The sequence below is a fragment of the Manis pentadactyla genome, chromosome 17 (assembly GCF_030020395.1).
Source record: "Manis pentadactyla isolate mManPen7 chromosome 17, mManPen7.hap1, whole genome shotgun sequence".
In the NCBI taxonomy this organism is placed as follows: Eukaryota; Metazoa; Chordata; class Mammalia; order Pholidota; family Manidae; genus Manis; species Manis pentadactyla.
The window spans coordinates 65,514,344-65,535,295 of NC_080035.1; the positions used below are offsets into that span (position 1 = coordinate 65,514,344).

At 46.5% G+C, this 20,952-nt stretch overlaps 1 protein-coding gene across 6 annotated transcripts in view; it reads right to left on the minus strand.

The window, feature by feature from the left end:
* The window catches only part of TUBGCP3 (tubulin gamma complex component 3), a 78,653-nt gene that overhangs the window by 13,155 nt on the left and 44,546 nt on the right, over positions 1-20,952 (minus strand). For 5 of the 6 annotated variants that reach the window (XM_057494651.1, XM_036893647.2, XM_057494648.1 and 2 more), the window contains 6 exons: positions 17,324-17,434; positions 16,902-17,010; positions 13,156-13,345; positions 9,343-9,478; positions 8,693-8,761; positions 4,899-5,034 (listed from right to left, as the gene is read on the minus strand). In XM_057494651.1, the coding sequence (XP_057350634.1) occupies positions 4,899-5,034; positions 8,693-8,761; positions 9,343-9,478; positions 13,156-13,345; positions 16,902-17,010; positions 17,324-17,434 (751 nt within the window). The remainder of the gene's footprint in view (positions 1-4,898; positions 5,035-8,692; positions 8,762-9,342; positions 9,479-13,155; positions 13,346-16,901; positions 17,011-17,323; positions 17,435-20,952) is intronic. The other variant, XM_057494649.1, reaches the window with a different exon arrangement.

Below are 20,952 nucleotides of genomic sequence, written 5' to 3' on the forward strand. Positions count from 1 at the left end.
ATGTTGGTGCCAACCTAGAATTCATGGCGTGTGGGCTCAGCTGGTCCTCCACACTGCCTGGAAATCCTCTCTTCTCCCCCTTCCTCTAAACTGCTGTTTTCAGCGGTCACCATCCTCAAACCCTTGATCCACCACCTTTCGCCTTCTGTCCCCTCGTCCTGAAGAGGAGCAGCTGTCAGGCCCACTGGCCCAGCACAGCTGTGAGGCCGCCGTGGCCACCGCCCCTTCCACCAGCTATCAGGACGCAGAAGGGCTGCCCCGCCTCCCTCTGCCCGAGCCAGGCACCCTCGCAGGCAGGGACAGGCTCAGCCTCCACCTGGGCCCCCACCTCCAGTGGTGCTGCCCCGGCGGCCTCGTCTCTCCCCCGAGGTCCTGCCCACTTCCCTCCAACACCATCTGCCCCTCTCCTCACTGTGTTTCCAGGCAGCCTTGTTCAGTCCATGGCTTCAAGGACCATCTAAAGCTACTAACACCGCAAGTCTTCACTTCAGATCAGTCTGACCAGATGCTCGCGCAGACCCTAACAAACATCTCGAGTCACCGCGCCTGGGGTGGAAGCACTGCCCCATGAGTGCCCCTCTGCCAGTGTGGCCTGGCCAGCGGGGATGGGGGGACAACACACACCCACCAGCTCAAGGCAGACACCCAGGATTCGCCCCCTACCCACTCCCGATCTCCTACACCCAGCCACCGAATGCTGCCGGCCCACCTCTCTCCCCACACTGCCCACTTGGCTGCCGTGTGCCCCCAGGCCAGGCCAGCCCTCCCACATCACCACACCAACTGCTCTGCCGCCTTCTCTCGGTGATGCAGAGGGGTTCTCAGAACCCTCAGAAACCCAAGCGTGTCACACCTAGTGTAAACCCTGCAGTGGCTCTCATGCCATCAAAGTCAAAATGCCTGACACAGGCCGTGAAGTCCTCATGACCTGGTCCCCACCTAGCCTGTGTCCCCTCTCCTTCACTCTCCCCTGGGGTCACAGCTTGTCTCTACATGCCTGCCGGGACAGCACCACCCCTGAAAGGCCTCTCTACCCTGCCACACCTGCCAGGTGGCCCTTTCTGCACTCCTGGGGCACCTGGCTGTCCTGCACACAGCTCAGCACCGTGCAGTCCGGGTTCCTGGTTGCGCGCCCATCCTCCGAGCAGGCAGTGTACACCCTGCCCAAAGAACCTCGCTGCCGTCCGCCACTGGACACCAGAAACCAGCAGCAGGGTAGGCCCTCAACTGCTATTAACTAAATAAGCCATTTCGGTCCTCAGAATTAACGGAGAGTCTGCATTCATCTATAGCTGAACTATTTAATTCACACCTTTTAAAAGGTCTCCACACCCAAGGCAAATTTAGCAACAATATTAAAATGTGTTCTTTCTTTTACAGTCGTAAAATGCTACTAAATACTGTATATTCTTTCTAGAAAATTCACCCATTCTTGTGTCTGACATGAGTAGAGGAGGGCACCTTTAATGGCATCTTCCACGAGAGCCTCTGACGGTAGCGTGAGCCACGGCTCGTGCCATGAGGACACTGCCTGTGGAAAGGACCCGGATGGCATCACCCACATAACCAAAGTCTGAAACACCTCCAAGGCCCCAGTGCCTCTCTCCCCTGCGGGGGAAAGCAGCCCAGCACTGCATATGGAAACGTGCCTGGTTAAGGCTCTAACTACTATCAACCCAATTCATAAGCAGACTGAATTCACAGGTATATTTCGACCTTTTAGTTCCTAAACAATACAGTTCACACCTGAAACGCCCTGAACCTCTCCCCAGCACCTTAAAAATGCACGTGGAACGTGTCCTTGTGTCTTCATGACTGGCCCTAAGTGACTCTGTGACTCTTAAGAACCCCAAGCTCAGCACTGTCTACTGGGGGCCGCTGAGCATCCCGGCTGACTTAACAGTTCAGTTTCATATGCAAAATCAGGAAGACCATTCTTCCCGGCGGGTTATTTAGGAGACGTCAGGTTCATCTGTGACCCTTTACTGCCCTCCAGGGATTGCTGGCAGAACTGCAAGTCTGACTTACAGACTGGAATGGCCGCGCTGCAGAGGCACCTTCAGCCAGAGCGCCTACTCGTCCGGACATGGCCATAAGCAGCGTTGAGTGCTGTCAAAAATTAAAACACTTCTTTTTTTAAAAAATACCCTAAAACTGTTTCTCAATGTCAAAATCACCTCACTGGCCTGCGTTTGTAACTGATGTAACTGTATTTAAAAGTGCCTTTATCTTATTGCCATTCTATTTCTCAAGGCTGGAGAGTCAAAGGTCACTGGAAAGAAGCAGGACACCTACCGCCTGTGCTGGGAACCCCGGATCCTGTGACTCATGCACAGCGGAGCCCCCCAAGGCGGTGCCAGCAGAGAACTCCGCACAGATCCCTCCCTGAGCACCGCAAGAGTGAGCGCGGCTGCCACCCCACCCCAGGGGAGGGCACCGAGGCAGAAGGTCAGGGAGTCATCCTGAGCCCAGAAGGCACACACCAGCACCTGCGCTGACAGCTGACCACTCAGTTACAGGTCCCACAGAGAGCTCTCACGAATGCACAGTTAATGAGGATGACTTACCCAGACACGCAAAATGATATACCAAAAAAAGGGGGTTAAAGAGAAAAATGTCTACTCGTCTTAAGTCACCATTTCACTAAGTCCAGGACACTGACAATCGGTAAATGATGAATCATTAACCACGAAGAAAAACAGCTGCCAATTAAACTGGCAAAGAGGGCCCAACCACCCCTCCCACCCCCACCAGGTTCCCTTTATTTCTAACAAAGACCAACAAGGTCACCTTGAACAACTCCCTGGGGAGGGACGATCCCCATTCACTCCCTGGCCCCATAGGCAAAACCTGGAAAAGAACACAAGCTCCTTCTTGTATTTGTCTTGCATTTGTCTGTTTCATTTTGTTAAACTATTTGCTCCAAACAATTTACTTTGATGGATATTATTGAAATATCTTGGGTGGTAATTACTGGTACCGTACGTACGACTAAACCACATATGCACACCAAGCGTACATGAAGAGCTCCGAAGGTCGTCTACATGAGCATTTCAGGGAACAGTCCACATTCCTGCCTCAGGTTTACAGCTGGCAGGACATTCCTGAATTTTCCATGTTAACGAAACTAAGTACTAGTAAATATAAACTAAAACTAAAACTTACACCTCCTAACCCAGCAACTCCATTTTCAATTCATCGATTCTAAAGAAATAACGAGAGGCATATAAGTATGTATTTACAAAAAGCTAATGGTATTATTTATATTAGTGTAAAAATAGTAAAAACAAAAAAACCCTGTATGTCTGACCAAAGAAAAAAGATAAAATACATATGGATATTATGCTATTAAAAATATTTCAGAAGCTTTAATGGCAAGGGAAAAGAATCAGTGAGAGCTGAAACTAAGCTCCACATAACAGGATCAAGTTATGTTAAAGTTATTAGTTTTATAAAAGATGAAATATGTATTTTTCCCACACACAGAAAATTGATCAAATGTATTATCTTCAAGTAGAAACCAGACTCACTGCTGATTGTTCAATACAAGGGAAAAGCATACTCATATACACATTTTAAGCTGATACTCCTATCAGAAAAATGTATCACAACCAGCTAATGCTTAGCATTGTCACAGAGCTCAGACTTACCAGGGCTAAAACAACAGTCACTGACTTCGGAAGGAAAGAGGGATACAAGGCCCGAGAACCTGCATTACACTGAGTTGGTCTAAACCAGACAACAAGGAGGATGCTGGCCCAGGAAGTGATGGCAAAGAACCACCCCACTCCAGGGCAGCAAAAGGTCACGGGGGCAGGAGCAAGTGCCCACCAGCCCACAGAGAGGGGCCCTGTGACACACCCGTGACATGGCACAGAACAACAGAAGACGGTTCTCCCCTCAGCGCCGTCCCCACACTGCCCAGGAGGTGACACTGAAGGCAGGGAGGGTTTCCTGTCCATACCTCCACAGGACTCGGAGGGAAGAGCTCCACCTGGCATCCTTCTAGGCTACTTGGGACGACCCCTACTATCAGTTCTCTGTAAAGTGAGCCCAGAGCATCAGAGCATCCTGACCCACTGGACACGCCTACTGGGCACACAGAAAGCATGAGCACCCAGGAGAAACTGCCAATCCCATCAGCAGACGGCAGGTGCCCCCGAGCCCCGCCTCCCCAATGCCATTACACTGCAGCCTCAGGAGCTGCTCAGGGCCCAGCCTGGACCTAGTGAACAAGCAGAAATAAGCAGACACCATGCACCTTTCTCCAAACAACCGCTTCTTTAATAATTACTTTCACCAATCAAAGTACGGACAGTGTTAACAGCTTAGTACTTCCTTCAAGGCATAGCGAAACACTTTCTCAAAGGTTTTGACCTAATCAACTTCAAAATTTCAAAATTATTCATAATTGAAGTCATTCAATATTTATAACAATAAAATTAACTTGACTATCTGGCATGAGCTTTTAATCGTAATAACATCGTAAAATAAATCCATGTCCTGGTTTATGAACCAAACATTAAAGCAGTTTTCAGACTAATTAAAACACTAAGTGAATTTTAAATAAGTCAGTGATTTATTAAATGGCTTTCTTTCCCTAAAAATTAACTTTTTAAACTTTAAAAAAAAAATTAAAGTACATATATGAATACTAGAACGAAAATCAAATGTGATTCTAAAAGAAACTTTGTGATCTAAAAAACCTAACAATTCAATTTTTTTACTGATTTGCACTGAAGTCAAGATATGCAATATTACAAATGAGCCTTTAAACAAAAGCCAAATCCAAGAGCACAATAATGAATCACCTTTCAGCTCAATTACTTCAAGTCCACTTTCATTTTCGCTAGGCTGCTGGGACGCTGCTCCCCGGGCAGCCCCCCAACGGGGATTACCTGGCATATTCCTCAGGAGCTTCGCATTGCACATGTGTCCCTTCCGAATGTCGGTAAGGATGTACTCCATCCGCTTAGCCCGCCACAGGAAGTTAAATACTCGTAGGTAGTGGCTCATGCACTCCCGGGTGAACACCTGGAAAGAGCAGGGAACAGGCTGAGAGCACTCCGCACCACCCTTGCCGTTGGTGACAAAGCCAGAGACATGTCTCAGGAGCGTGTAGAGCAACGATGACGGCACATCCAAGGACAGGACCGTTGTATGGCCACCACGCTGGCTGCTCACGTGCTACGCGGCTCACCGTGCACACGCATGGCACAGGGAGGTACATTTATACTGATTTTACAGATGGGGAAACAGGCTGAAGGCTACACAGCTATCAAGTGGTATGTTGGAATTTCTGATCTTTGCCTGGGCCTCATCTACAACTCCAAACAGAACGGCTGGCTCCTCCCCAGCCACCCGAGGGAAAGGGCAGGGTGCAAAGCCCTTTGGAAGGCAGGCCTGGAAGACTCTCCGGTGGGAAGAGGCCTCCCGGCTACTAGCACACATACCTACGCCCCTGACAACCATTTCACTGCAAACAGGCACCAGCTTCCCAATCGGGAAGGCGGAGCCCTGGGGGCAGAGAGGGGGCCAGGCCTTCCTCCCCCACCGCATCCCTCCCACAGTGGCCAGGTGCATCAAGTAAAGATGCCACGCCTCAGTGAGAGCTGACTGCCAGATACACCATACACACCCTTCTAGCTTAAGGACGTCTCGGGAACACGGGAACGGGTCTCCTGCACGGCAGCCAGGCCCACTTCTGACACAAACACGTGCGCGGCACCGACGTGGGCACGTTCCTTTCTTCCACAGTTCCGGTGTCCGGTGTGCACCTCACAGTACAGAGGGCTGGCCACAGACCCCAGAAAACCCCAATGCCCTCAGCTGCAGATCTAGGCTGGGCACCCAGGAGCACGGGCTCTGACCCGACAGCCAGCGTCTGGCCCTGCAACCCTGCCTCATCCGCACCCCTGGGCCTGTGCTCCTGTTACCCACACCGGTCCTGGGCCCTCATCCTTGCTTTTCTCCCACCCAGACCCACCTGCCCCTCAAGAACAAAGCCTACACACCCTTCCCTGGTCTCACCGGTTGGCCTCTTCAGACACAGGACACTGACTGAATGACCCCCACCATTTTCACAGCCCCACCTTATCTTATTTTGCGTGTTCTCAGCACTGCTCACATGTCACAAGACCACCTGCGCCATGTGCCTTTCTGCGCCAGGGGCTCAGTCCTGACTGATGAGCCCCTGTCTGACGGGAGCTTAGGGATCTCTGAGGTGACGCTAAACTAACTAAGAATGGTCTGGACATGACCCATTTTGCTGTGCTATCCACACTAGCACTCTTATGGTCACAGAAATAAGGGTAACCAGATTAGACAATTTTACAGATAAATTAAAGGAGTCTTTGCTATACTAATAATATCATAGAGGTGTCCTTTAAGTACCAAGCTCCCAGGGCACACTTACTGTAGCCTGACCTATAAAAATGCAGTTTAATCACAATTCTTTTAGAAACAGTAACTGTTTAGAAGGAACACATTCACATCCCACTGCATTTATGGGGGGAACACCCTCCACATTCTTGGTTTGCTATGTATATGGTCTTTCAGTTCACTGCTTACTGTAGAATAAGGTTCAGAAAAATATTCAATGAGTTTCTGATACCTCATCTAACACCCTGGAGATCAGTGACAGAAATAAATGAATTTTATTCTGTCCAGTGTCAAAATGAGAAAATTAAAGATAACTTTCCATATCCTTCTTCACAGAATTAGTAATAAGCCAAAATTATATTATGTTATATAAGATAAAATTATACAACTAAGATATGTACTCATTAAAATTAAATTCTATACAAAAATGGCAATCTCAATGAGAACAGAAGAGGAATAGAGATAATATAATAAATTAAACTTAACAGGGAAAAAAGCAGAAAATCCATTTCCTTCCCAAAATTTGGCTCTAAAGGTGTATTTTTAAATAAAATAGTCCTCTTTTTATCTTTCTAGTAACTTCTATATACAACTGAATAAAATTTAATATATGATAGTTAAAAATTATTTCAATTCCTAGTATTAGTCTGGCTACCTACAGCTGTACAATATGGCTATGGATACACCACATTTAGCTGAAAATTCACCAACCCAGGACACAGGCTGACCTCAGGACCGGAACGGCCAGGAGCAGACGAGCACGAGGCCGTCTCCCACATGATGGCCCGGCAGACCCCGGCGTCAGTGAGGAGACCCTTTCCTCCGTCCCAATCCTGCCTCCCAGGCCGCTCCAGCAGCTCAAGGAGGTGGTATACAAACTGACACCTATTAGCCACAGACATCTAGCCTCCATTTACTTTTAAAACAAATATATGATATAAAATTCTTTTGACTCTTTCTACTAGAGCTTTTAAAAATGTAAACCTTTAAGAATATATTGCATGATTAGTCATTTAGGTACAAGGTATGCCATGTCTAACATGACACCCTTAGTAAGGTCTGCAGCAGCATGGAAGTCATTAAGCAGTTGTATGCACAGACCATGTCAGTCTACCCACTCCCCAGGGCGCTTACTCTCCAGGAGGCAGACCCAATTGCCCTTACACAGTGCCTTGGACACAGGAAAGAAGTCCTATGTGATGTACAGGGTGTGTGCATGAGCAGTGGGTAACACAGAAGATTTTAACTTCAATGACCTGTTTAAATATCCTGTTTCGTACATGGTAACTATTTAAAACTGTTCAGGATATAAATCAAAGGAGAAAAAACTAATTGGAATATGACAAAAAATTAGAGAGTAGTTATGCATTTAAAATACAGTAGGTTTGCTATGGCCAAGCTTAAATCTCACACGGGGAACAATCACACCATCATGCTGTAGCTAGCACTTCACGGCAGACACGCCAGAACCAAATGTCCACGCAGAGCCACCACCCCGCATGGCTGGGCCGGGGGCCGGACCGCGGCCTTCACGAGACATTCTGGCAGGGATGCGGCCTTACGGGCAGAGGCAGAGGCAGGAGCAGCAGGGAGTCAAACTGCAAGAACCGCCACGGTGGAATTTCAGAGTCACACTACATTCTTAACAAAATACTTTTTCCCAGTAATTAAGAGGGATGCATGTCCTTCAATATTTCAGACACAGAAATGACTGAAGTAAGTTCAAAGCAGCATCTTGGTCCAGGAGCATTTACTGAAATCTGCCTAAGGAAACAGGAGTGCCCAGGGAGGGGCAGTCTGACTGCAGAAATATAAAGGACAACTCCACTGGCCAATCTTTACGGCCTGGTAACAGCTACAAGACACAGTTCTTCCCTTTCAACATGGTAAAAGCCCTGGGAACAATAGTACTGTTATTTTCTCATCAGCTTAAATGAATACTAAACACTGAATTTCACTTAAGTAGTAGAAACACAACTCCCCTAAAATACACTTCATAGTTCTTTCAAATTATCCTAAATTAGTTGCTACATTCTAAGAATAAAGGAACAAAATGAATAATCCATCTATTAAGTACTTGCTGGAACCTATGATAGAACAAATGGTATTTTTAAGAATTCTTAAAATAATAGGGGATTTCAGCACTCATTAATGTGATTAAGACACACACAATTCTGGCTTAAGTATTCACTCAATGGGAATATCCTAGATGTCAAGTGCTCACTTGAATCAGAAGTTCTTAGGAAAAAAAGCTAACTCTAAAACAATGAAATGTTCAGTGATCTGAAAGGCCATGAGAGTGGGATCTTACAGTTGCGATCGGTCCGTCAACATGGTAGTCCAGGCTGAAGACGTCCCAGCCGGTGTCGCCGGGAGAGACCTAGGAGCAAACATGAGCGCTGCGGGGCTGCACCGGCACAAGCTGACCGCCAGGCTGCCCGAGCCACAGCCCGCAGAGAGGCGGAAAAATAAACTCACTCAAGAGTCTGAGTGTTGTCTACATGAGAGCAAAAAACTGCATCTTTCCGTCCATATCCTCATCATTTAGAAAATGGCGGGCACGTAGTGAGCACCCTACAAATATTCTGGAATGAATGGCATTTGTTTTCATGAATATCATAAAACCTCTTTAAAATTCATCACTTTTTAAATGACAAAAACCCACTGCATTATATGTTCCCAAACCATAAAAGTCAGTATTTTAGAAAAACCCAGCAGATCCTGCTAATGGTCCCTGGCCATGACCAAGCCAGCAGTGCGCTGCCCATGGCGCTCACCCCCTGCGGACAGTTGTCTTCCATTGATGGCACCTAAGCGCCTGCAACACGTGGGCAGCCAATGCACCAAGTGCTGCGTGCCCTCCGCCCGGCATCCCTGGGAGGCCCCGCTCCCTGGACCACCGCCCAGCAGGCGGCCCCCGCCCCAGAGCAGCACGCCGCGGCACCAGGCCGGCCACAGTACCTCCAGCAGCCGCACATCCAGCCTCTTGAGGATCTCAGGACTGTCGAACTGGGCGTTGGTGGCCCTGACAGCCGTTTCGAGAATTCCAGTCAAGTTGTGTTGATACAAAGTGGTAGCCGGACGGACAAGTTCTGGTCTAAATGGATTGTTTCAAAACGAAAGTGTTACTTGATTTCTTTTTTTAAATTTTTTATTAAGATATCATTGACATACACTCTTATGAAGGTTTCACATGAAAAAAAAATGTGGTTCCTACATTCACCCATATTATTGTGTCCTCCCCATGCCCCATTGCAGTCACTGTCCATCAGTGTAGTGAGATGCCACAGAGTCCCTACTTGTCTTCTCTGAGCTACACTGTCTCCCCGTGACCCCCCCACACCATGTGCACCAATCATGATGCCCCTCAATCCCCTTCTCCCTCCCTCCCCACCCGTCCTCCCCCACCCCTCCCCTTTGGTAACCGCTAGTCCCTTCTTGGAGTCTATGAGTCTGCTGTTTTGTTCCTTCAGTTTTGCCTCGTTGTTATACTCCACAAATGAGGGAAATCATTTGATACTTGTCTTTCTCCACCTGGCTTATTTCACTGAGCATAATTCCCTCTAGCTCCATCCATGTTGCTGCAAATGGTAGGATTTGTTTCTTTCTTATGGCTGAATAATATTCCATTGTGTAGAATCACAGAACCCAAGAATGGACCAATAGTTACCAAAGGGAAAGGGACTGGGGAGGGTGGGTGGGAAGGGAGGGATAAGGGCAGGGAAAAAGAAAGGGGGCATTACAATTAGCATGTATAGTGTGGGGGGGGCATGGGGAGGGCTGTGCAACACAGAAGACAAGTAGTGATTCTACAGCATCTTACTACGCTGATGGGCAGTGACTGTGAAGGGGTATGTGGGGGGACTTGGTGAAGGGGGGAGCCTAGTATACATAATGTTCTTCATGTAATTGTAGATTAATGATACCAAAATAAAAAAAATAAAAAATAAAATATTCCATTGTGTATATGTACCACCTCTTCTTTATCCATTCATCTACTGATAGACACTTAGGTTGCTTCCATGTCTTGGCTATTGTAAACAGTGCTGCGATAAACAAGGGGTGCATATGTCTTTTTGAATCTGAGAAGTTGTTTTCTTAGGGTAAATTCCTAGGAGTGGAGTTCCCAGGTCAAATGGTGTTTCTATTTTTAGTTTTCTGAGGAACCTCCATACTGCTTTCCACAATGGTTGAACTAGCTTACATCCCACCAGCAGTGTAGGAGGGTTCCCCTTTCTCCGCATCCTCACCAGCATTTGTTGTTCCTAGTCTTTTCTATGTTGGCCATCCTAACTGGTGTGGGGTGGTATCTCATTGTGTTGTTGATTTACATTTCCCTAATAATCAGTGATGTGGAACATCTTCTCATGTGCCTGTAGACCATCTGAACTTCTTCTTTGGAGAAGTGTCTGTTCAGATCCTCCGCCCATTTTTTAATAGGATTATTTGTTTTTTGGGTGTTGAGGTGTGTGAGTTCTTTATATATTTTGGATGTTAACCCCTAGTGTTACTTGATTTCTTAACAAGCTTTGAAAAACCTTAGAACTATAAAGAGAGTTCAAATCACAAATACTAAAACAGAACCAGGGCAACATGGTAACAAACATTTCACACAATTAACTGTAAACAGGATTTCACCAAGTATTTTAGGGACCAAAACATTTCTTTAAAATCTCAAAAAATTCTGATTCAGTTTAAGTTGAATACTGAAATGTGCCATCCATGTTAATAAAAAAAGTCTTAACCTTAAGTCCGGTCTAGAGCTGCACGAGCTTCTGTGACCCCCACATAGTCCGGCAGGAGGAGGGTCGCCATCAACTTCAAATAACTGGACACGCAGACGTCATGACTCTAAAGGCTAAAATCTACTGCGATACCATGAATGTTTCAGGACTACTAACATCTACATTTCTTGACAGTAAGCTCACAATTCTGCGGCCAGGGGCTCACCAAGCCAAGGACACAGCACGGGGTCAGTGGGAAGGGTGGGCCGCAAGCACAGACGGGCACTGGCATCCAGTCACAGGGCAAGTCCCTCCTAGGGTGCGGTGTGCGGCGTGCTGAGCAGAGCACCTGGGCAATGTACGCGGAGCCCTCAGGACAGTAAATCCTACGAGTTCTCATCCCAAGGAAAACATTTTTCCTATTTTTCCTCCATTTTCTTTTTATCCTATCTCTATGAGAAGAGGGCTGTTAGCTGGACCTACTGTGGGAATCATCCCATAACACGTGTGGACCAAATCACCATGCTGCCCGCCTCAAACTGACAGTGATGTGTATCGATTATTACTCCATAAAACTGGAAAAAAATACAGCCCAAACAGCCAGGTGTGCACATTCCCCCTGCCAGCCACAGGCCTCGGCGGCAGTAAACATGTCAGGCAGACAGTGAAAAGGCACCACACGGCCAGCCCCACTCCTGTAAATACAAGGCAGGCCGGGGGTCAGCGGCGCCCCTTTAAAAACTAGAAATGTAAGACATGCCTTAGGAAAGGGATACACTTTTCACTTCACATCAAGAATGAGACTCTCAGTAGTACAGCCAGCATAAGGCACATGCGTGAGGCCAGCTAGGTGGCGTGACTGGCAGCACCGAACAGCCCCACTCTGCTTTGCCTTCAAGCTGCCAGCGCCGCGCTGTCTCCACCTGTGCCTGCCCTGCACGCCTGCTCAGCCTGGCCTGATGTACCTACATTCAGCCCTATGGCACTTCAAGAGCACCCCTGCAGGCCCTGACCTCACAGCCATTACGTACCCACAGCTACCCCTTCTTTACTTGAGAGGTAGAATGGCTACTGAAGTATAACCATGAGGCACTTACCCTTAGCGGATAATCGGCTCTTCCACAGCTAACTGACAACAGTGTCACCCACAGGCACACAGAAATGCAGCTACTGCTATGTGCGCCCCCCAAAAATGAGACTGTTTTTCTTACTGAAGACTGACCTGTGTTTGCCAAGGGACCACAGCGCCTGTGTCCCCAGTCTGCGGCGCCCCCGCCAGCCAGGCCGGGGAGAGATGCCTGTCCTGCCCTGCCCCAGGCCTACTGACCACACTGCGGGTGGGCCCAGAGCGACCTCAGAGCCCTCCGGGGAATCCCATGCACACCGGAGCCTGGGCACAGACAACGGCTCGTATGGCAGAAAGGTGTGAACGAGCTCTAGGGCCCAACTGGGAACGCCAGAAACAATCTCCTCTCACGTGCCTGAGTGCAGGCCGTCAAGTCCATGTCCTGGTCCCCTCGGTGCCCTCGCTGGCCAGGGTTGTCTGGGACCCGGCCAGGATCGTCTAGAGCCCAGGGCATGGCTGACTCTGGCACAGAGCTCTCATGCCCATGGACGGAGGGAGGACACACATGAAGCTAATAGGGAAGACGCCATGAGAAATGCCAAAGAGCAAAACAAAAGCCCAAGAGCCCGATCCATGAGTTTGTTTGCGCATTTACAAGAGACGACGCAAACTAAACTAGCAGGCAGAAGTGCAGTCTTAAAGTACACGTTCCACTTTTCAGACTACGTCCCAACTGAAGCCAAGTGTCCCCGCTCTGCAGACTGTGGGTGCTCGCAAGGCGCACAAGCTTCTGTGAATAAGGCAGGAACAAGCCAGCGGAAAGGGACGGTGCCTGACAACGGGACAGTTTCTTTTCAGATTTTATCCTACAGTATGTTCTGTAAGAATTCCACCAATGCCATTTACTCTTTTCAACAAAAATTGTTAAGGCTCTTCCTCATGTTGAAATCTACTATAATTGATAAAAACCTAAGACTTTCTTACTTGAGCAAATCCATTAAGTGCCTTATAAAGTCTCCTTGACCGAGAAGCAAGTACCGCCGCATAGCCTGCATGTGGTCCAGCAAGCTGTACTTCTTATTGAGGACATCCAACAGGTATTTGCTGGTCTCAAAATAAGCCGCGTCGATCTTCCCCTGGAAGGCGTTTTCCAGATCTGTGAATAAATCTGCAGCTGTAAAGAACAAAAGGGAGAGACACACACACACATGACCTGTACTTTAAGATGACAGAAACTCCAGGCTCAGCACACACAGCCACACTGCAGGCTGGACTCAGGGTGGCGAGCAGAGCTCCTGCGCCCTAAAACCACGACACTCACGCCAGGGGGGCCTGCAGCAGACCCCCACGCAGCGCACAAGAAGCCCGCGCGGAACCGGCCACCATCCCACGGATTAAAGGTCAGACTGTCTTCTACAACCTAACTTGTACTTGAAATCTAAGAAACTTTGGGAAAAAGTGCAGACAGCACAGGGCAGCTCAGTGCTGAACTACCTGCACGTGCCTACAAACATTCTAGAAACTAGTCTCAAGAATAAACCAGAGGCACAGCCCTGAGCGTTGTAAACCGTTAAGGTTGGTGTAAAGGTCAGGCTCTGGTACCAGGCAGCCGCACCAGCGCATCAGACAGTAAACTCTAGGGAAAGACTGGGAGATCCCCAGGGGACGTGTAACAAGGGCAGACTGTCACCGACAGAGAAACCTAACAAGGCAGGGACATTTTTAAAGAAAGGCACATCCATAGCTTTCTGTTTAAAAGCAACAGCATGTGCAGGGTTTATACATAACAGAACTTCTTAGTGCTAATTTACACCTGTACAACCCAGATGTTTAAAAACTGTATCTAAATACTTGACTTTATTTAAAGCCCGTAACAACACCTGAGCTAGAAAAGAATCCAAAGTGGAGGAAGAAGCTCAGCCTGACGGAGGGCAGGGTGCTTGTTCAGGTGGGGCAGGAGCAAGAGGCGAGGTCAAGTCCAGGGTCGCCTTTCCCACCGGCTCGGCCCACCTGGCGAAAACACCAGGACGACTGTGCGGGGGTGCGGTCTGCCCTGGGGAGTAACAGTCCCGTTAAGCCTATTCTAGCACCTCTGCTACTCCACGTCCTCAGGGATATGGGGACAAGGTGCCCACGGCGGGGAAGCACACAGCGCTTTCCGTAGGTGGAGACGCCGATGCCCCCTGAACCCAAGGACGCTCCCCAGGGGGCTGCGCCATTGCCACACTGCGGGGCGAGCAGGGTGTGGGGGCAGGTGTTCATTTCTGCTGATGTGTATGGTTTGAAAAATGTAAGTATTTTCCCCAGAAACATTTTTACTAGGGAATTTTCATTCCCAAGAGGAGGCTTAACAGTAGCCAACCTGGCCTATGGGGCCCATCAGAAGACTCACGCTCCACACCCTCCTCGGACGCTGTTCCTCAGGCGTCTAGGTGAACCTTATGCTCCCAGTTTAAAAACGCACTCTTTAGTCATGCTTTTAAATCTCAAACCTTTTTCACATGTAAGAAATACAAGTCTGACTGTCTCCGCTGCTTCTAGAGTCACCAGCAGTCTTTCTGGGCTTATGTCTTCTCTCCTCCCAGCTCTACACTGTCCATTCAAGAGTGAAACCCCTGTTCTGCCCCGCAGACAGCAGCAGTGGGGAGGACGGCCAGCGGCCGGCACTGCAGCCAAGCAGCAGCCGTGGTGACTGGCGGTCGCAGCATCTTGAGAAGGCCTCCGTCCCCCGGGCCCAACTGCACCTGGGTCTCCGCCTCAGTGATGGCATCCCACTGCTCAGCCTCTCGAGTTGGCTTCTGCTCAAGGCACTAGGAAAAGGCCAAAATCTATTGGCACAACTCTTCCCTGGCTCCTCTTCCTTCTTCTACCTTGTAAACATAGGTTATTTCCCCAAAATCTATGCTTGGGTCACATCTCTCTTAATTCTAGCAGCTAACCCTTGAGGGTCTACGGATCCCTAAAAACGTATGCAAAACTGTGTGTGCTAAATGCACTTGGGGCACAGAGAAGGGGAGGCATGGGACCCCAACGGCTGCGCTACTGTTCTGCACAGAGCCTGTCCTTAGCCAGTGTGGTGACACAGGCGCTTCTCAAACCCCTACAGCTGGTCCTGACCTTGACCTGGACTTCAGTACAGCATTCCCAATACATTCTGGAAACCTCCGCTAGAGTCCTCTCAGATACTGAAATCAACCCGGGCAAAGAGTACTGGGACAGATGCTCACTTCACTAATCCTCAGGAAATGCAAATCAAATCACAGTGAGACACCACCTCACATCTGTTGAGAATGGCCAGTAACAACAACAAGAAATTGTAAGTGTTGTTGATGAAGTAGAGAAAGGGAGCCCTCCTACACCACTGGTGGGCATGTGAACTGTACGACCACTATGGAAAGCATATGGAGGTTCCACAAAAAATTAAAAATATAAATACCATTTGATCCAGCTATTCCACTTCTAGGTATTTATACGAAGAACACAGAAACACTATTTCAAAAAGATACCTGCACCCCCATGTCCACTGCAGCGTAGTTTACAATAGCCAAGATATGGAGCAACTGAAGTGCCCAGCACACTAGTGGGTGAGCGCCTGGCGTGTGCACAGCGGGGTACTATTGAGCCTCGGCAAGAGGGGGACTCTGCCATCTACAACATGGGTCATCTGAAGGACATGGGGTCGAGTGAGTAAGCCAGCCAGAGAAACACAGGTAGCACGCAGTCTCAGTAGGCAAGGAGTCCGAATGAGTCAAACTCACAGAAACAGACGGTAGGACAGCGGCCGCAGGGCTGTGGGGGGAGGACGGGGAGGGGAAGGCGCTCAGGGAGAGGGCTGCTCGGGCAGGCGGCTGAGCCCCGGGGGTCTGCCACACGGCATCCGGCCTACAGCTCGCCACACTGCACAGCCAACCTACAGCCCTTACACATCCGTTTCATTTATCACTTTCCACCTTTCATTATTCACTATTTCACTGCATTGTACATTTGATCTCCGTCCCTACATTATAAGCTCAGGGAAGGCACAGTCACAGTGAATTCACATTATCTCCCCTACTGCTAACACGAAGTCCTACGCAAAGTAAACTTGACTGACTCAAGATGACAATATAAACAGCAAATACAGCCAAGACTGGAAAGCTATACACACATATGTCAGCCACACACAAAACACCAGGTAACACTGGGACAGGGGGCCCCAGTGGGAAGGGGGGCAGTGAAGGAGGGAACCTGAGCGCCTCCTGCAGGCAGCAGCTGGACAGAGCAGCAGGAGCAGGGACTCCCCACTGGTCTCTGCACAAGCCTGTGAGCTCTAGCAGGGCTGCCATCAACAACGTTTTATTTCCTATTTTTTCTTATTTTGGCCACTGTATTATAAAAAAAAGCAATACACATTGCTAAAAAGCATAAAGTAGCCACACCTATTCTGATACTTTATTGCTTAAATCTGTATAAAAAGGGGACTCAAAATTTACATAGTGATATTTTATATATATTATATTGTATTAAGGTATTGTGGATGATAATCCAGAAAATCTGCCAGTCTTGAACAAAAATACACTTCAAGCAATCTGCATCAATACCCCCACCATCACTGTCACCACCCCATCACTGTCACCACCCCATCACTGCCTCCACGCCCACCATCCCCGCCACCATGCCCACTATCACTGTCACCAGCCCCGCCACCGCCCTCACCATGCCCATCACCACGCCCACCATGCCCATAGTACCATCTTGGGGAGATTCTGCAGACTTGGTCACAGCGATCATTTTTGTAGTGGGTGTCTGATCATGACAAACCTGATGCAAGAAATTTATTGATTTTCCTATCAAAAGGACCTACAAAAGGAAAATATCCTAGAGTTACCTTTATATAAAATTTAAATGATCAATCGTCCAACTACTACATATATTCATAAGCAACAAACTAGTATTTAAAAACTAAATAAAAAGAACATCTGGGATAATATCAAATGAATTCTAGGAACTGTAAAGATATTAAGAAGCACATATTAATATGGTGATGTATTTAATTAATATATACTTCACCTCAAGAATATAAGTCCTAAAATGCAACAAAATTTTGTTTAACATGGGATCCAGGTTGACACAGTGTTAAAACAACAAAATCACAAAGATCTCTTGAGCCCACCTTCCTAGACTGATCCATCGTGATGAACGAAGGAATCATTGATTTCCGTAAAGTGTATTTGTCATGCCACAGTCGATCTGTTTTAACTGTTGGATCTGACGCTACAAAAAACTGAAAGCAAAGAGGCAGTCAAACATTAAAAAGTGGTATTTGTAGCAAAGTATCAGCTAACATCACCTTCAAAAAGTTAATCTAGAAAGCAAAGTTCTCCAGATATAGGGAGACTTAACCACTTATACAATAAAACTACTTTTAAAAATCATTTTAGATACATGGCTCTCTGAATGGAATCACGTATTTTCCAGACTTTTAAAACCAAAGTATAATGAAAACAAGTTAAGCTTTTTTGCAAACATTTACGACCTCCATTATGAGTATCAATCACAGCTTCTGCTGCGTGATGCCGAGGCCCTACATGTGAGGACTGCCTGATCCATACCAAGGTCTCCCCACCGTAGTGAACACAGACTCCTAAAGCTGCTCACAGTCAATCCATGCTCGCTGTGCAGTCCTTCTGTCCTCCTGCCACACGCTTGGCTGTCTCCTGCTAGGGTGCAGCCTTGGTAGGCTCTCCTGCAGAGCCCCGTTGGGAAAACAGAGGTGCCTAGAGTAATGTACTCAGCTCACACCGCTGGTTACAGGCAGACCTCGATGTACGAATGGCCAGCTAGCCTGCCAAGTGGCAGTGAAAAGACCTGAGGACCCCCTGTGCAGATGCTTCTGCTGTGTCCACTGTGCTTCTCACTCCCGACCCCACCAACCAGCCTGATCACTGACTGGCATCAGCAGAAACCTGAACTGCTATTGTTTCTGGTTCATCTGCTACTGCAATAAGGCCATTCTCATTTTTCACTCATGTGTCCCAAGAGACTTGTGTTTATTTCTACAAACTTACTTTCTAACAGCAGAACTGCTGAGTCAAAGCAATTTTCAATTCTTATAAACAAAGACAGATTTCCTTGCTGAGTAGCGGTGTGACCGACACTCCGCCAGCAGGACGCTGCATATTCCGCATCCCTGCTCACTTCAGATCATGCCAACAGGGAGAGATCAAAGTTGCCTGTACTGTTATCTTACTGGAGACACAGGAAGTTGGGCCTATTTTCAGGATGCTGCCATTTGCTTTTCTTCCGTGAATTCTTTCCATATCCTCAGCCCATCTTTCTACTGATTTTGTCATTTTTCTTATCAATAAATTCTTTGTTACACTAGGGATGGTGACCATTTGTGAATCATTAAGTACACAAATTTAATTTTTCCAAGTTAATCACTTGCACTGCTTACAGTATATTCCATGTTTGTTTCTGTTTTTGTAATGTAGGTAAAATGTCTTCCTTCATAGATTCTGAGTTTTCTGTCTTCCCAAGATCTTCCCATTCTGACATTACAGAAATACTCTCCATAATTTTCTTTTAGTATTTCTGTTGTGTTATTTTTATTAGCTCTTCCAACCCACCAGAATTTATCCTGGGTACAGTATGATGTAAGGGCATCTATGTTTCCTTCTGAACAACACTTTCTCTTCATCGGCCAGTCCAGCACCTCTGATATAACACACCATCCTCTCCTCTGAACTATGATGCCGCATCAGAAACTATCATTACAATCATTCACATCAATAGATTAAAAGGGGAAAAACTGGACTCTATTAGGAGACACTGAGGAGGTACTCACTGACAATGTGTCTACCACCCTCCAAGGTGACCAGTCAGTGTCTCCTTGTTCCATCACAAACACGGATATAAACATACTCGGCAGGTCCATCCACTGGCTACTGTCCTGGGGGTCCCACGTTTCCCAGCCTGGGATGACGGAAGCCTCATCCCCACTGATTCCTGAGCCGTCAGATTTCACCTGAGTTGTCGTCTTTGCTTCTGGTACAGAAGCAGGTCTGGGGTCAACCCGCTCACGTGTCCCACAGACCTTGACCTGCCACCTCTCCAAGCACCCTAATTCCTTTTCGGGATAAACGGCATTTAGTCCACAACCTCACTGCCTGGCAGTGTTTTATGTTCGAAGCTGGATGGTCTGAGCCTCAGCACTGACTGTGTAGCACGTGGCAGCTTGGTTCCCCCGCTGAACTGTAAAATCCACTTAAGCCATAATATACCTAAAGTGCCTTTTTAGGTGACTGACAGATGAACAACACACAACCCTAGAAAAGTATGCCCACAAATACAAAATGGATTTAAAGAATTTGTTGAATATTTTTAGCAATATAAAATTAATGGTTTCCTAGCAAAATGTGAAATTAACCAAGGAGAGAGAAAGAGACAAAGTGAGGGGCCAGGGACAGAAGGATGGAGAGAAAAAGAGGAGACTCTAAAAAAAAAAAAGCAGTATCTTTAGAAAAAACTGGAAATGTAAAATTCTATCACTAAGGCAGAAGACCCATTTAAGTTTTAAAAAAGACTATCATTATTATGTTACTGAGTATTCTAGACTACAGAAAAATGTATAAACTGCCTCAGTTCATTTTATCACTCTAGCGTAACCCTAGCAAAACTTGGTAAAAATAATACCCAAATGGAAACTATAGGCCAGTTTCTTTTGTGAATATAGATGATGAAATTCTGCAGAAAAATTAAGAATAAATATTATCTTTGCATTACTGGAATAAAATATTTTTGGTCAAGATATACTAACAAAACTGCTGAATCTAAAAACAAAGGGAATCTATAATGACTCATAAAATATTATGTAGTCATTACAAAGTTCACTCATAACTATCACGAACCCTTCTGAAAATCTGATGAAAAGCAGAGATTTTCTTCCCAGGCAAAAAATGCATATATCCACAAAATGCAGTTTTGGGTACTATTCAGGAGTTTGAGCTCATATTTTGTTAAGAAGACCTGTATAGAATATTATTTAATGACATGAAATTATTTTCATTAAGTAAAAAAAGGTAAAAATAAAGGTTACAAAATACTATGCATGATATGATACATGCAGAAATATACAATATACTACAAAAAGATATACAAAAATATTAACAGGTTATCTGTTCAGGATGAGATAGATTACTAGTATTTTAATTTTCACATCTGCGCTTTTTATTTTTTTTATTGCAGAAATATTTTTGAATCAGAATACTGTTCAAAAGAATCAAGTAATTCAAGCTGATGTGTGAACATATAGTACCAGTAAGAATTTTTTTTAGTAACATCATTTTCACAAGGCAATCAACTAAGAACTATTTTTTTCTTCTATTCACAGAAATGTACTCCCAAGGGTAAATATTTAAAGAAACAAATTTTTTAATGTCAAGATCCTATTATTTGGTCCTTGTAGGCCAGGATTCTACCATTTATGGTATCAATTACATACAGCCGATCTCCCATATAAGCAGACATATGAAAAGCCAACATATTTATGACCATGAGGATGAGGCTGTTAGTTGTTTTCAACTCAAGTTTCTTACCTTTAGGTACCAATTTAATTACTAAAGCATTTATTGATCTTCAGTTTTTAGATTTGTTTTTCCTTATATTCTATCCCCAAGTTTAAACTTCTAACAACGGTGCTTTAAGGAATCAACGGCACTACAGTGATGAGACTCTATCATCACTTCACATTACACTTAAATTACCCAACAGAAATTAATGCTGTGAGCATTAACGAGTGTT